The sequence below is a fragment of the Simochromis diagramma genome, unplaced genomic scaffold (genome assembly GCF_900408965.1).
Source record: "Simochromis diagramma unplaced genomic scaffold, fSimDia1.1 OVJJ01000205.1, whole genome shotgun sequence".
Classification (NCBI taxonomy): Eukaryota; Metazoa; Chordata; class Actinopteri; order Cichliformes; family Cichlidae; genus Simochromis; species Simochromis diagramma.
Genome location: NW_024386782.1, coordinates 16168954 through 16185163, shown reverse-complemented (window position 1 = coordinate 16185163; position 16210 = coordinate 16168954). Strand labels below are relative to the sequence as shown.

The following is a 16210-nucleotide window of genomic DNA, read 5'->3' as shown; positions in this document are numbered from 1 at the left end:
TTCAATGAAAACACAGCGTTACAAAACCCGGACCAGCGCGCTCACGTAAGTGGTTGTGTAAGGGAAAACGCCACGGGTTTCAGACGCCTGGCTGCTGCTGTCACGACGGCTACTCAGTCTGTTGTTTATTCGTTTAATTTCACGTTTTGTTGTCCACTCGAGCGGAGCCTGCATCAGTTGAAGCTTCCCACCCTGTATGCTGCACTGTGTTTGGAGGAGGTATGTGTCCGTAGAAGGAATCACTATAAACACGTTTAATTGAGCTTCCCCGTTGACTCAGTTCTTGTAGTTTGCAGTGTCGCTTTGTTCATAGAAAGTTTTCCAGTCTGTAACTGTTTTGCTCACATCTGCAAAAACTCTGAATTTTGAGTTTCGCTGTTTCTATTCGATTTCCTGCAGCACATCACCTTTTTCTGCACCAGGGCGCTTCTTAAAGCTTCTTCCTCACCATCATCAGAGGCCCAGCAGCCCCGCACTCTTCTTCCTGACCAGTTTCTTCAGCTGCCAGCCCACCATGTCAGGCACGAAACGCAAGGCATCTTCTGCAACGGCTGGAAAGGATCACCATGCCAAGCAGCAGAAGCTGGCTCCCGTCAAGCAGGAGAAGAAGGAGAAAGTTGGGGGCTGGCTGCAAAGTCTTGTGCAGCTGCAGAGATCAGAAAAGAAAGACCTGAAGTTCAACAAAAAGCGCCTGCGTTTTCTATCTGATACTGAAAAGATAAAGCAGGGCTCAGAGGGTGTCCTCTACTGGATGTTAAGAGATCAGAGAGTACAAGGTGACCCATCAAAGCAGAGCCAGCAGCGCAGCAATGGCGCAGCCTCTGTTTGGTTTGCATTTTCTCACTGTCTCTTCTCATGACGTATGTGCGCATTCCCTCTGTGTGTTTAGATAACTGGGCACTGATCCGTGCCCAGCGGCTTGCTGTGAAGGAGAACCTCCCTCTGCATGTCTGTTTCTGTTTGGTAGTGCCCAAATCAGAGCTGTCTACTCTGAGACATTACGGCTTCATGCTGAAGGGGCTGGAAGAAGTTGCAAAGGTACAAACAACAAAATTAACATATAGTGAATTTAATACTATTCCTTTAAAGTAAATACTGCACAGAGGGGGAGCTCTCTGAGTGCTTCTTGTTTTACATGTGTAATTTAAAATGCATTGTTTTATAAACGGAGCTTAATAAAAGGAACTTTGTGATAGAAACTTGTATCTATTGTTATATGAGAAATATTTTGTACATTAGTTGTGCAGTACTACACCAGACCAGAGGAATCGCTCTTGTTTGAGTCTAGTTGTAGTTGCAGGTACATCATCAGTGAACCAGCCTCACTCTTGCTCTTCTGCCCATATAACAGGAATGTGAACAGTTAAACGTCCAGTTCCACTTGCTGCACGGCGCTCCAGGGAAAGTTCTCCCCGGCTTTGTGTCCGACCACAGCTTTGGGGCCGTGGTGACTGACTTCTCTCCTATCAGAGAGCCGCTGCAGTGGTTGGAGGACGTCAAAAAGAAACTTTCCAAAGACATTCCCTTCATACAGGTATGAAAAAACCCCTCACTTTCTGAGATCCAATTTGCAGGAGGTGTGTGCTGATAGGATGCTCTGTATCCTGGTTATTGTCTGTCCCCAGGCTGTTTTCTCTCTTTATTTGTTCCCCTGATTCCAAAGTAATAGGTATGAAAACTGATGCAGCAGACCTCATTCTCATTTCATGCGTATTGACTTTGTTTTTCCTATCATTATTTCTTGAACACTCTATTTTCCTTTTATAGGTTGATGCCCACAATATTGTTCCCTGCTGGGTAGCTTCACCTAAACAGGAGTACTCCGCTCGGACGATCAGAGGAAAAATTACCAATCTGTTACCAGAGTTCCTCACTGATTTTCCCCTGGTAGACGCACACCCACACACTGCTACGAGAACCGCCAAAGTAAGCGCTCGAGAAACAGTGAAGTGAATAAATGTTGAATGTACTGAGAATAAAAGCGGCGTATTTATAATTTATAGTGAGTTCAAAGACTTTTGGATCAGTTGGTAAACAATTACAATTTATCTTCTAGAGGTCATGAAATTATTCATTGCTTTGGGGTTGTTGTTCTAAAATCAATTGCGAGGCAAGTAAGCTGTCAGGGAGGCTCATCGACGGGGAGCCTGGAAGTCGAGCTGCTGCCAGAAAGCACACACTTTTACCCTTCAACTCTATCCTCACTTCCACACATTATTTATTGATGACTCGGTATAAACTGGAATTTTTTTTTTAACTGTCCAAAAGTTAAAGCTCTCTTTCCCCTTGTAGTAGTTATTAAAGCTGCAGGGGTATGTGCTTTTGCTCCAGGGTTGAGATTGATATGCTACACACGGTTTGACTCCCCCCCCCCCCCCCCCACTTGATATTTTTCTAGCTGGATAAAAAAAAAAAAAAAACTTTCTCCTTTGCTTTTGAAGTTGTCAGATCTCTGTAGCACCACTGTATATATTTAAACTCATCCCTCTCAGCTGCGACTGATCTTTTCTCCTTTCTCGCTTCTTTACCTCACAGGGAGTAGACTGGGACAAAACCCTAGCCTCCCTGGATGTTGACAGAAATGTAAAAGAGCCAGAATGGGCCAAGCCGGGCACCAAAGCAGGGATGGACATGCTGGAGTCCTTCATTGATGTACGACTTAAACTGTTTGGCAGCCAACGCAACGACCCGAACGCTCCCGCCCTGAGCCAGCTTTCCCCCTGGCTCCGCTTTGGTCAGTATTTTGTGTAAAACTCTGAATTTAAAAAAAGAGTTTTCTTAAGGACATGACTCTCTAATATTATTCATATGCTCTAGTTTATTAGTCCTGCCAATTCTGCTTTTGTCCTGCACTTGTCCAGTTTCCTCAAAATGTCTTAAGGACACACTGCACAAGATATGACTAGTTTGGCGCTAAAAGCTTTTTAGGAATCATGTTGCTGGTGCAAAAATACTATTTTCTTTTTTTTTTTTTTTTATGCCTGTCAAACAATGTGAGCATCGGCACTTTTTTGTAGATTTAACCAAATAAATGGGAACAAATGTGTTTTCTGACAGGCTGCTAGTTGCAAAGTGCCTAAAGATACAATTTAAAGTTGGTTTCTTACTAAGTTGTCTGTTATGCGCAGACCAAACACTGGTTCATCCCCTTGAGTTAGGAGGCTTTTTTATTCTTGAGTGAGTCACAGTCAGTGTTAAGTGGCTTAACAAAGCAGTCTTCAGGACTAAAAATGAGTAAGATAAAAAGAAAAGAGAAACTTTGAAAGAACTTCAGAAAACTTAGAGAACTTTTTCACAGGACCACTTTAAAAATAACAAGAAAGTCTGGCTACTTGGAAGCAAAATATGAATACATGACAGGTGGCTTAAGACCTTTGTGCAGTACATCTGGAGAAGAATCCTTAATAGCATCTCGGTGTTCTGTTCAGTCTGTTCATCGCGCAATAACTGCTGTAATCCTCTTCAAGAAAAAGTTGACTGCCTTCTTTGTAGATCTCCTTGAGACTTTTGATAAAGTGGGTGAGTTCAGAGTGTTGCTTTTATAGATGGTTTAAAATCCCCCAAATTATGTCCCTAAATGATAAAAGTGTCCTACACACTTCCCATATGACCTCCCCCTTGAGTTCATTGCTTAAGACAGCAGTTATACTCACAACTTTTATTGGTCCGGTTATCTCGGACATCCAGAAGGCATCAGCACGCCTGTGTTTTGAATATTAATGCCTTTCCTTCACGGCTCCGCAGACACTGAACATCTTTACAAGTTCAAAGAGAGCAACCGTGGCACCACATCACAGAACAGTTTAGCTCTGAAAGATTGCCGCACGTTCTCTGAACCGGGAAAGACATTTTAATTGCTTCTCCTCTCCATATCTGCCTTTTTGTCTTCCTGGTCCTTTTAGGCCAGATTTCGGCCCAGCGTGTGGCTTGGCAGGTTCAGCGCAACGGGAAGAATGCAAGTCAGTCCGTACCGGCCTTCATCGAAGAGCTGGTGGTGCGTCGAGAGCTGACTGACAACTTCTGTTTCTACAACAAGAAATACGACAGCGTGGAGGGTCAGTGGAGACCTCATTAAAATTGCATCCTGTCGACTGCTGTGACGTCAGTCGGATGAATCGCAAGCAAATTTAGTGGATTGAATAGAAGTTATTCAGCTTCACAGGTGTTTTTGTTTAAATATATTTGTGTCTGCGTCTCATAGGTGCGTATGAGTGGGCTCAGAAGACCTTAAAAGATCATGCCAAAGACCAGAGGCCGTATCTCTACACGCGTGAGCAGCTGGAGAAAGCAAAGACTCATGACAAGCTGTGGAACGCAGCTCAGGTACAACGTTCAGTCTAAAATGAAATGTTTGATCACATTCGGTCCATGTTGTGCTTTTTCTAACTGCTGCATCACCACCATTAGTACCAGATGGTTACAGAGGGGAAGATGCATGGTTTCTTGAGGATGTACTGGGCCAAAAAGATCCTGGAGTGGACTTCTTCCCCAGAGGAGGCGCTCTCCATCGCTCTGTACCTAAACGATCGCTACGAGCTGGATGGTCAAGACCCTAACGGCTTTGTCGGTAAGAACAGATTTATTTAGACTTATTTGATCAAATATGCATTCGTTTTCTCCCACACTCTCACACACTCTGCTGCATTTTGGTCTCGTAGGTTGTATGTGGTCTATTTGCGGCATCCACGACCAGGGCTGGGCGGAGAGAGGCGTATTCGGGAAGATCCGCTACATGAACTACAAAGGCTGCCTTCGGAAGTTTAACGTAGCTCAGTTTGAGAGAAAGTACTGTCCTAAAAGTCTTTGAAGCACGATATGTTTGGAAGGATGCGTTAAAAGCGCTCGACAGCGTGGATCTCCTACACCTTGGCCTCAGGGACATTTTTTTTTTTGTTACAGCCTTTCTGTTTTTTGTTCTGTTCTTCACAGCTTGTTTTGTTCAAAACATTTGCTCTATTCTTGCTTGCGTCGACACTTTTACTAAATATTCAGACGTGTTCATGCATAATAAAACTGTAGGCTGTTTGTGGCATTTTAAAGTGAGCTTTAGAGAAAGCACTTTGTTTTTATGGTGCTTTTATATTAACAATCACATTACTACCGTCGTTTGGTTTTTAATACAAGTTTGAAGTCATTTTCTGTCCACTTGTATCATTTCCAACTCTCTCACTGTTATTTCTTTAAACTTGAAATAAAGCGTGTTTCTTTAACAGACTGAACTGCTCTTTACTCAAAAGCATACTCCCACCCACAGTGACTGAGACGTAATTTAATTTGAATCCAACTCTTTCACCATTTAGCCAAGGTTTTCAGTAATGCTGCCTACAGCTATGTTTGATGAGAGGCTTTCCCCATAATCTAATCAAACCGGTCAATATGTGTTTTGGTTTTGGTGTTTTTTGTAAACACATCTAGCATAAACTGTCAGCAAACAGATGGAAAAATAATGCTCTAGACTAGAGAACCTCACATGATCCAAAGTGAATCTAAATGAAAAGTGTGTACAGTATTAATATTCTCATGTTTGCAGCCACTGGGTTTCATCACAGCCCTAAATGTGCTTTTATTGAGCTCAGATGTAATTAAACAGAACCAAAACCCATTCTATCCAGCCTAATTAACTGCACTCCTCAGTAGTGGATAAAAACAGCCCGCATAGGTAATGACGTGCTTAACACCAAGTTACAAATTGGCATATGAAAGCTCGTCCTTGCGATGGCCTCTTTTGTTGTGCTCGGTTCATTTCAGGGGAGAGAGATACTTCACCTTTTTTTCCTCATTTAATTAAAATGAGCTCTGAGAAGTAGACTTTTACAGGTTACAGTCATAAAGGATATACTCTCACTGCTAAACTTTATAAGGCATGCCTGTTCTGCTGCTTGCTTGTAGTGCAAACATCCAATCAGCCAATCGCATGGCAGTAACTCAACACGTTTAGGTATGTAGACATGGTTAAGATGACCCGCTGAGCATCAGATTGGGGGAAAAAAATGGTGATTTAAAAGAGGCACAGTCGTTGGCGTCAGCAGTTTTACTCGGGGATATGATGAAACAGGAGGTTTCCATTATGGATACACAGCTGACAAATCTGCAGCAAATGTGCGACGCTGTCATGTCGACATGAAGCAGAATCTCAGAGGAATGTTTCCCGTGTCTTGCTGAATCCATGGCGCAAACAATTATGGAAGTTCCGAAGGTAAAAGGGGTCCAATCAGATACTAGCAAAGTGTACCTAATGAAGTGGCTAGTGATAGTGTGGTTATATGACAGCGAGTAGGGCTGTGAGTCACATTAACAGCTGCAGAGACGGGAGTTATTTTCCCAGAGTAAATGGCTTGATTGATCTAAACAATTTCATTGGTATCTAATTATCTCCTGAATGACTGACCTTGTCTAAACTTCTGGCAGGATTATCACTGCTGATATTTGATATATAAATATGCTGCTGACTATCACAGAATTATAAGGAAACATTTTCAAAAAATTTAACCACACACATTTTTTGTGCTAGTGCTGCTCTAGTGACCTTCAGTAGCGTTTTCACATGATCGCCTCAAAAAAAGGCTAACGAGTATGCTGACAAGCCCTTTTAGCCTCATAATAAGATTAACAGACAGCCCACATGGACACCTCAGCATGGATTCTCCAAGTCTCTACTGATCTCCACTGAAGCTCTAAATTTAAAACCTTCTCTAGGTGTTCATTTGAGCGAGGTCATACGTCATCACATAAAGATCGGATAGCAAATGTGCCCTCTTGATGATCACCAGGTGGGTCAATCCCTGGTCTAGCCAACTAGTCAACCCGGTGAATTGTTGCTGATAAACCTCAGCCTTAAAAAACTGCATTGCTATCCAAAGAGATCCTAGCATGATTACAAGTATTAATACACAGTGATGGGCGAATAGTGTTGGTCATTTGGACAGATGGAGTGTTTGCAAATGGCTCAGTCAGTCACGGTTGTTCGACTGATAGAAGCCTGCTGGAAAGTCTTTGCAAGTGGATTAAGTACCTTAAACCTGACAGCTATCTTGCTTCATTCTACTGCTTAGTAAATGCAAATCCTCCTTGAGCTGACCCCGGCGCTGGCGTACTAAGGTGTCGCTTCATTGTGCTCTGGCCTCTCCTCAACACATCAGGTCAATGACACTTGGAGTAACGTTTTTCTCAACTGTTATTAATGTAAGAGAGACCTTTGAGTTTGAGACAGCCCATCTGTGTCAGTCCCCATTCTCACAATATACTTAACCTCATCTCATTATGAAGCACTTCACATCATCCTCTTGGCAGGAAATCATATCTCCACTTCCATATCCTTCTTGTCTCTGATACTGCTCTGCGCCTTGACATTATCTCCTGTCCTAGTACATTTCCAATTATCACTTTGCTATTAAAAGAGGACTGAGTGGCACTGTAGCCTTTAAGTTTCCATCTCTCCTCATCTTCTACTGTAATAGAAGTGGCCTTTAAGTTTACCGTTGTTGCAGAGCCAATTAGATTTCTAAGCTCAAACTCGTAACTCACTACCGTTTGTTATTTTGGGAGCTCTTGTCGTGTCAGGATGATGGATATAAATTACCTTTTCAAAGTTTCGTGTCTGTTGAGTTTGATCGGATGATTAGTGTCCCTCACCAGTCTTCCTTCCCAGAACTCCCACTGAGCATCGCATGAACTTTCTATTGTTTCCAATTCTTGGGCCTCGTGACTTTCATCATGAGGATGATTCCATATTTCTGTGAGTGAAAATGAAACACATTGAATTTCTAATTTCTGTGATCTGTCCTTTAATGTCTTAATTTAAAAAAAAATCTTTCAAAGGTAAATGATGTTGCCTGCCTCGAAGTGTCACATTAAAGTCCCACAGGAGTCAATCATTATCCCGGTCTTGAGTGTCTGTAATTATTTGGGCGACGCTGTGATGTACCCTTTTTTTAATGGGCCAATTTGCATAGCCAGTGCGTAAACGCTGCATTTTGTTATGTTGATGGAAGCTGTGGGTAGAGGGCCCTTCATCTGTGCTGGTGTGGCACACTGATAACGCTGTTTCATTCCAAAGTGATTTGTCAGTATTGAACAGATGGCTCATCTTTGTCTGCTTTCACATCCTGCTTCATCTAATCATTCATTAATTCTTTGTTCCATATTATTGACCCGGTGACATCATCTTTCCTCCTAGCTTCTACCCCTCATCATCATCTTCTCCATGTATACAAATGAGTTTTTTCCTCCGCGCTGTGCGTCACCTAAAGTTGAGATGAGACATCCTGTCGGAAGGTTCTCGTGGCTTTCGGCACGCCTCGTTATTGTTAACCCCGACACTTTTACTGCGATGTATACACAGAAGACCTTTGCCTCCCGGGGCCGGTTGCACTATAGGAATCCAAAGAAGACAAGACTCGGTGTGATCTTTTCTTTCTGAGTGGGCCTGCTGACACATCTTACAAGCAGCACTGATATTCAAAATCAGGTCTGTTTTAATGGTGCACACCATAAAAAGATATTGTAAACATGTCATATGTACACATTGTGCATCAAAAAGTAATTAAAGCAATAGGTAAACAATAGCACCGCTTACCAGCAAAGCAGAAAATGAATGGGACTGAGCAATAACCATATGTCAAATTATGCTGCAGTGAAAACTTAAGCAATATGTAGAGTTACTAGTCATGTACATTGTATACAAGTCCATAATATACGTATCAATATATGTGGAACCTCTGTGGCAACTGCTACATAATATCAATGATTCTTTAGTATTTTCAGAATATAATGTAAATACTTGTGTCATGATTAGCGTCCGTAGTGGTTATAAATATCAAACCGTTTCATGTACACTTCGTTGGCTTTCATTCACAGACAAATGTATTCAGTGTTGCTAGGAATGTGTTAATGGGCTGTAGAGCAGCATATAGGCAAGCCTGGAAATATTATTCATTGCATTACACAGTATGTATGTAATAAATACATTCACATCCATTTCCAATAGAAAACATTTACTTTTGATGCATTTGATGGGATGCGTTGCCAATGCATAAAAATGCTGCTGCATCATCTATGTGGCTGTGCAGTAACCTCAGTGTGCGGTCTTGTTGGTCTTCACTCTGAATGTAATTTCAGTCATTGTTCTTTTTACACTCTGGGACTTGTTGATAAAAATGATTATAGAGTAAAAGCATGCAGGAGGGAAATATGCTTGTTTTCTCTTAAGGCGAGGAGCCTCAGGAACCATCTTTTAGCTCATCCGGCTGAAGGACCGTCTGTTTCTGTCCATCCACAGTTCACAAGACCTGCTGCTCCCCTTACAGTATTTGTCAGATTTTAGTGTAATATTTGTAGTTTTTTGGGCAATAGCCTGTGAATTGTGTTCATTGTGAGTCAGATCAGCTGCTAAGACACAGATTCTGGTTGTGTTCGAGATCTATATGAATGCAGGAACATCGTTTTCCATAATGTTAGTGGTGCTTGGTGCAGAACTCTTGTTGATTCAGTTTTTCCTTTACTTCCTTTGTCTCCTAAAGGCTCAAAAGGCTCCAGAAGTCATTTTGTTACTTTGGGATGTTTTTTCACGCAGGGTGCTGCGTTGAGTCATCTGGAAGCTCCTCGAGTGTTCTCTCCAGCTGTTAGAGTAGCAGGTAATGTGGCTAAACATTTCTCGGAACCTGGTGGACATGAGGTTGTAGAGGATGGGGTTGACGGCGGAGCTCAGGTAGAAGAGAACTCCAGAGATGACGTGGACATGCTCGAAGATCCTGCGGTGCTGCTCGTATGATATGTTGATGTAGCTCCACATCAAGCGATCGATGTGGAAGGGAGCCCAACACAGGCCAAAGACAACCACCAGCACACCTAGAGCAGATGGAACAATGGATGTGATTCATGGGGCACATAAATTTTGTTTTGGGACACCAGTAAAGTCTTTAATGGCAGATGACTAGTTAAGCAAAATATTGTAAATAATCTTAAAATAATGAATTTAAACACAAACATTTCAGAAATGTTGACTATGGGGTCTTGATTTTTGTAGGGTTAGGGTTGTTGCCAATTTAATTTAGAATAAAAATATAGTAAAATAACACCTACATAGCATTTTGGTTACTTGCACATTTCGTTTGCTCAGCCTCTGATTGTGGGAGCTGGAGATACTTTCAGAACCGAAGCCACAGTTAGTATCCACCGTGGTCAGCACCCTCTCCCTGCGCAGCCTCAAGCCAATGAGCAGATAGAGAACGCTAATGATCAGCATGGGGAGCAGGAAGAAGACCAGCGTGGAGATCAGGATGATTAAGTTGTACATCCAGATGGGTTTGACCAGATCTGAGGATATATATAAGATAGGATAGCAAGAGAAACAGAATAAATCTGAGCAGTGCAAATGAAAATGTCTAACACAGACTTTAACCTGGCAGCTTTCTTCAAGGTTTCTCATGTGACATCACGTACACAGTACTGGTTGCTAGGGAAAAATATTTGTTTCCCGACTAGTTGGAAGTGTTTCCTGGAGGTTGCTTGCTCTGGCTGGGTGAAATCCAGACAAAGACGGTGCTGCATCAAAAACCTCTGAGAGATTGCTTTGATTTCTAGCAGATTGTAACTGCTGCCTGTAGTTTTTCATGTTTCTTTGCAGACGCTTGTTAACCGCTACTCAAGCTGGAGTAAAACTTGAAAAAGTGAGACACAAACATGAAAATGGAGTAGGTTCACCTTTAGATTAAAGGTTGAGCCTCAGCACTGCAGTCAACATGCTTCAAAATGCATCATTTTTACTTTGAAAGCAAATGGTCTTCATTTTCAGTTTGTGCCACCGTTTTTGCAGATTACCTACACCTCAGAGAGTAGCTGGCCAGTGCATCACTTCCATGCAAACTTTGGGTGATCACAGCAATAAGACAGCGACCGAAGCAATCGTGAGGAGGGTTTTGTGAACTGTTCGAAGAAGATGTATTTTCCCCTAGTGATGGAGACTGGGCTTTAGCAGGCATTTTCCTAGCAACCTCCAGCAACTAATGGGGGAGTACTCAATTTTCTTTCACAACCGGTGGTTGGCACAGTCACAACCTGGTCTCTAAGCCCGTGTGACTGGGTCCTATATCATTTTCTCCATTGTCACTATGGCTATCACATCCAAAATGGCCAACAAGTTCATGTCATATGATTAGCAGTCTGTAAAATGCTATTAGCATAAAGCAATGGTTGCTTGTGGACATGTCTGAACCTGTCCTACCTTCGTTTTGCTCTAGGCCAAACTATTTCAAGTAGAAAGAAGACGTCTAAAGCAAATTCTCTTCTATCTGTCTGTTGTATATTCAAAACGGCAACTTCATACAATGCTTCAGCTTAGTTCCCCGAATATTATCCAGAGCTCATGCTTGAAAATGATTATAGATCACAATTCCAGGTATACCATTACTTTTAACTGTTAATTCGCTAGCTGGGACCACTTCCTCATTTAGGTTTGACAGTGTTTCTAGAAGATAATAGCAGATGGTTTGAGCATAAATTGAAGGTGCGGTTTGGGAAAGGCCTCAGAGGGGACTGACGGCGGCTCCTGGGTCAGGCAGATCCCCATGTTTTAATGAGAAGTGAATTAATTGAAAAAGGGAGGGAGGATGGGACATGAAAACAAGAATGAATAGCTTGTAGTGCTCAGGAGGTCAGATGTATGGAGGTGTGGTCCTGCTCCTTAAATTCAGGTAAATTATTTCCAATACGCAGTCAGGTTTCTGGGTTCTGTTTTGTTTTTTTACCCAAACTATAACCATGAAAATGTCTGGTAATGGTCTGTTAGAAAAACCACTACTTTGTTCCAGACTGAAATATTGCAAGAGCTATAACGTAGATTGCCTCTTGCAATATTAAAGCTACTTTCAGCTGCTCTCTTAGTCATAAAGGGTCATAACAGCAGGTTGTTCTCCATATTTGATTTAGCAGTTATATGCCAGATACCCTTCCTGACACAACCCCCTAGGGATGTGTGGTCTCATAATCTGGCAAGCCAGGTTAATACTGCTGCTACCAAAGTGTAGTATCACGTACTGTATTCAGTGTACTGGGACGAACTTTACAGTAGTGATCCCAGACAAGATTTACTGATATTGCTCAGGGCTTGAATAAAGTGTTTCAACAGTGATTAAATGAATAATCACTGTTACAGATGGCATCCAGTTATCTATGTGCAGCTCAGGAAGGTTCGCTTTTTCTATCGAGCACCATCACCAAGCCCAACACTTTGGTTTATGAATGAAAACCATTGGTTTTTGACATCTTACTGTACTGAATGGTAAAGAGTAACCCTTATACCTGCTTTAAATCAGCAGGTGAACACGCTTACATTACCAGAGAGCTTCTAGCATATCTGCAGACCGTATAAAGTAAAACTAAAATATAAATTCTGTACATACGGCAGATAGCAGATCGGGGAAACTGTCGACCAAACTGTGGCGGCAGCACTTCGATCCCATGCAGACTGGTGTTTGGCAAAGCGCACAGCATGGACAGCCCCCACAACATGAGGATGACCCTCTTAACGTGAGCACGTGTGGTCAAATGCTTGACTTTGAGGGGGTGCACCACCGCCACGTAGCGCTCCACGCTGAGCGCAGTGACATTGAGGATGGAAGCAAAGCAGACAGTTTCAAATAGGAAGGTTTTAAAATAGCATCCCCCTTCTCCGAGCAGGAAGGGGTAGTTCTGCCACATCTCGTAGATCTCTAACGGCATCCCCAGAAGCAGCACCAGCAGGTCGGACGCAGCCAGGCTCAGCAAGTAGTAATTGGTTGGCGTTTGCATCACCCTGTAGCGTAAAATGACCGCACAGGTCAGGGAATTGCCCAGGACACCCACGATGAAGATGGTGAGGTAAGTGACACAGACAGGGAGAAACATGGGGGATTTTGATTCCCCCAGATTTTTGGATAGGTACTTGTCCTCAGTCAAGCAAAGCTTTTCTTCCAGATCTTCTTGAGTGGCGTTCGTCAACACCCAGGAGATATTCATTCCACACACCACAGCAGAATCGGGGCATCCTAAGTCACTGAGTTCTCTGTCACCAGTTAAAATGGCTGCAAGAGAGTTGAAGGTGCAGTTAGGTATCGGCATCGTGGTGACTGGACAGCAGGTTCCTCAACTAATATAAACCTGATGGAAAAAGAAAAAGGAGACAGTGTGAATTTTAAAGGATTCCTTAAACACTCATGCGTCAGAAAAGGGTGAAGGCCCTTTAAGCTGCAGCCTTATTCACAACGTGGTTCGACAAAGCAGATGGATCTGCATATTTGATTTGACATATTGTTACACCAGATGCCCTTCCTGACACAACCCTCCCAGAGATTTGTAGCTCCTTCTGTTCTAAAAGGATCTTTTATATGTTAGGTGAGCGCATTATCCGCTACACTATGGAGCCAGTCAGGAATCTGTAAAAGTAGAAAGTAGGAAGTTTGATATTTAACATCTGATGGGATCAACTAGTGTTGTGATTTTTAAAAAATCTGAATTAAAAATGCAAACAGTTCATAATTAACGGTTGTTGAAGTTAAATAATACATTCATCTATGAGGCAGGGAAATGATACTGAAGATGCTGCTCCTTTGTATCTTGAGAACTATAGGATCCTGCTGTTTGAAGCTTGGCAATTAGCTTTATATGTAAGACGTAGCCCCCATGATATCATGTATCAGTCAGTGCGCTGCAGTTTTGGCCAAGAACTACATGTCATCAGCTAATATTAGCTGCGTTCATAGTGTGGCACATTAGTAACAGATGTAAATAGAATAATAGCAGAAATTCCCTCACTGAAGTTGGAGTGCAGACTTTCTTTAACTATCTCTTCGACAGCACAACTGCACTGTGAATCCTATTATCTGTCAGCGACTTCAATTAACTGAGGTGACACCAAGCAGACAGCTAGATGATAGCTGCCTGTCGCTCACTCACGCATAATCACATGTAATTTTAGACTTCAGTATAATTAAGACATCTAATTTAAAAACAATCCCCCCAAAGTAGTCTCATGGCATTACAGGTTGGCTTCAGCCCAGGCAGCTGTTGCTGGAGAATAAATGTAGGCATACCTTGTCCTTGGCTACTGTAATGTCCAACCTTGACATGATAAAATTTCAAGCCTCTGATTTAAAAAAGAAGAAGAAGCTTAGGTTCAAGTACAAAAGAAAGAAGTAAGCTCAGTGACTTTTTAATATTAATATAACTTTGATTGGATGTTTGCATCCTATGTGTTTTGTATCTCTACATAAAGAAAAGACAGTTGTTGGCTTTCATCTATAGAAACTAGCAGCAGTACAATCAGTTCACTGAATCCCTGATATGATAAGAATGTTCAGCACATGCTTTCTAATTATCTTTAATAAGTTTAATATCCTCTCTGGTCCTCTCGACAAAAATTGATTTTACGATTAACAGCGCTGTCACAATATTGCCCTGTTAGAAATTTATGTTCAGCAGAATACAGACGCCAGGGAGGCTGTTTAGATGTGTTTAGGCTGTGTTTGGATTCCCCCACGGGGATTTCTATATCGTTGTAACAGGCAGCGGAGTTGTTAAGATAACTTCAAATGAGGTACAAACAAAAAGGACAAACACTCACCTGCAGTTTGTGGTCTTTATACTCTTCTTATCTACAGGATTCGCAAGAGCTGAAGAAATGAGGGAAGATGGGTGATTGTCATGTTTCTCTGCATCCTGGACTTTTTTCTGACACTTTATCTTGACCGCCTTGGTGCCTTAGTGCGTCACAACTGGCTCGGCTTCCCGTATTTGATGGCTGGTGTTCAGCCCGCCTCTCGCTCTCTCTCTCTCTGTCTCTCTCTGTCTCTCTGTCTCTCTCTCTCCATCTCTCTTTATCCCTGGAGTATCTTCTCGCGTCCATCCATCACTACATGCTTTATCTTTCTCCTCCAATTCAACTTGTTTTCATCTTTTCTTCTCATCTTACTCTCTACACCGTGATACACACTTTCATGAACCTAGCCTGCACAGACACTACCTGCCTTGTGATCCTGCATTATATTGCTTTCACAGATATTGCACCAGTGAGAAAATTAAAGGTGAGATTGCTTTGACCCTAAAGCCTGCGAGCTGAGTACAGGTATGTGTGGTGTATGTGTGTGTGTGGGTGTGCTCCCGTTTCCACTCATTTCAAATCAAAGATAAAACAAACACTCTTTTTCATTAGTAGAATCGGCAGCAACTGACGAGGTGCACATCTGGAAACAAGAAAAAAAGGCTGTAAAAATATGAAATTTTGAGTTTTTCCATCAGAAAAGACGAAAAAGCTTTTGTTTTGATTTGTGCAACAGCTTTTTCTTAAATACTTTTTGCAATTTTGAAAAAAAAAAAAACCCAAAAAATGTTAAAGAACCTACACAGCAAAATCTCCAGTGTTAAATTAACACTGTAGAGTGTCTATATGGGTCCACACCTCTGAGTGTTAAATACAACACTGTTGAGTGTTAAATTAACACTTTTGACAGTGTTATATGTTTAAAAGTAACCTAGTCAGTTTTGAAGATTAACAAAGACTAACACTGAGCAGTGCTGATTTTCTAACACTGGAAAATAACTCAAAATGTTAGAAATATTCCAGTGTTAGAAAATCAGCACTGCTCAGTGTTAGCCATTGTTAATCTTCAAAACTGACTAGGTTACTTTTAAACATACAACACTGTCAAAGGTGTTAATTTAACACTCAACAGTGTTGTATTTAACACTCAGAGGTGTGGACCCATATAGACACTCTCCAGTGTTAATTTAACACTGGAGATTTTGCTGTGTACAGTCTGCAGAAGGCAAATGTGAATGTCTTGGATGTACCTCGGTGATCGATAATTGTGACGTGCGTGTTGGCATGACTGCTTTGCCGTTGATGTTCATGTCCCTCACACGATGAATCATAACTACTTTGCTAATCTCTAATCTTTTTTCCCATCAGTGTATTAAGATTTAAACTGATCCAGAATGTTAGTTTTTGCTATATTTTAGCTGTAAGATGTTCCCACAGTTGTGTCCATTTGCATAGTTATTTGTCTATGCAAATGTGTTCGTCCAAAAACCCACATAGTTTGACTGTGCATTGGTCAAATGATGATTGATTGATGAGTGGGCTGGAACAAGGAATGGAGCAACAGTGGAGTTCACCAGGAACACGAGAAACAGGGGCTGCACTGGACACGTTTTATTGTTTCAACTTTTTGTAGTTTAT

At 41.9% G+C, this 16210-nt stretch overlaps 2 protein-coding genes across 2 annotated transcripts; one reads left to right on the top strand and one right to left on the bottom strand.

Annotated features, from left to right (window-relative positions):
* Window positions 1-61: 61 nt before the first annotated feature.
* LOC120727775 (CPD photolyase) lies at window positions 62-5214 on the top strand. The gene is made up of 10 exons (XM_040022263.1): window positions 62-219; window positions 400-776; window positions 890-1038; window positions 1352-1534; window positions 1768-1926; window positions 2536-2734; window positions 3903-4055; window positions 4202-4323; window positions 4408-4567; window positions 4659-5214. Exons 1-10 carry the CDS (start codon window positions 197-199, stop codon window positions 4805-4807), a joined length of 1674 nt encoding a protein of 557 aa, XP_039878197.1. The 5' UTR covers window positions 62-196; the 3' UTR covers window positions 4808-5214.
* Window positions 5215-8432: 3218 nt separating this feature from the next.
* Window positions 8433-15239, bottom strand: LOC120727774 (neuromedin-U receptor 1-like). The gene is made up of 4 exons (XM_040022262.1): window positions 14597-15239; window positions 12399-13134; window positions 10081-10314; window positions 8433-9846 (listed from the first exon to the last, which is right to left on the bottom strand). The coding sequence occupies exons 2-4, from the start codon at window positions 13093-13095 to the stop codon at window positions 9521-9523; spliced, it is 1257 nt and encodes a 418-aa protein (XP_039878196.1). The 5' UTR covers window positions 13096-13134; window positions 14597-15239; the 3' UTR covers window positions 8433-9520.
* Between the last annotated feature and the right edge of the window lie 971 nt (window positions 15240-16210).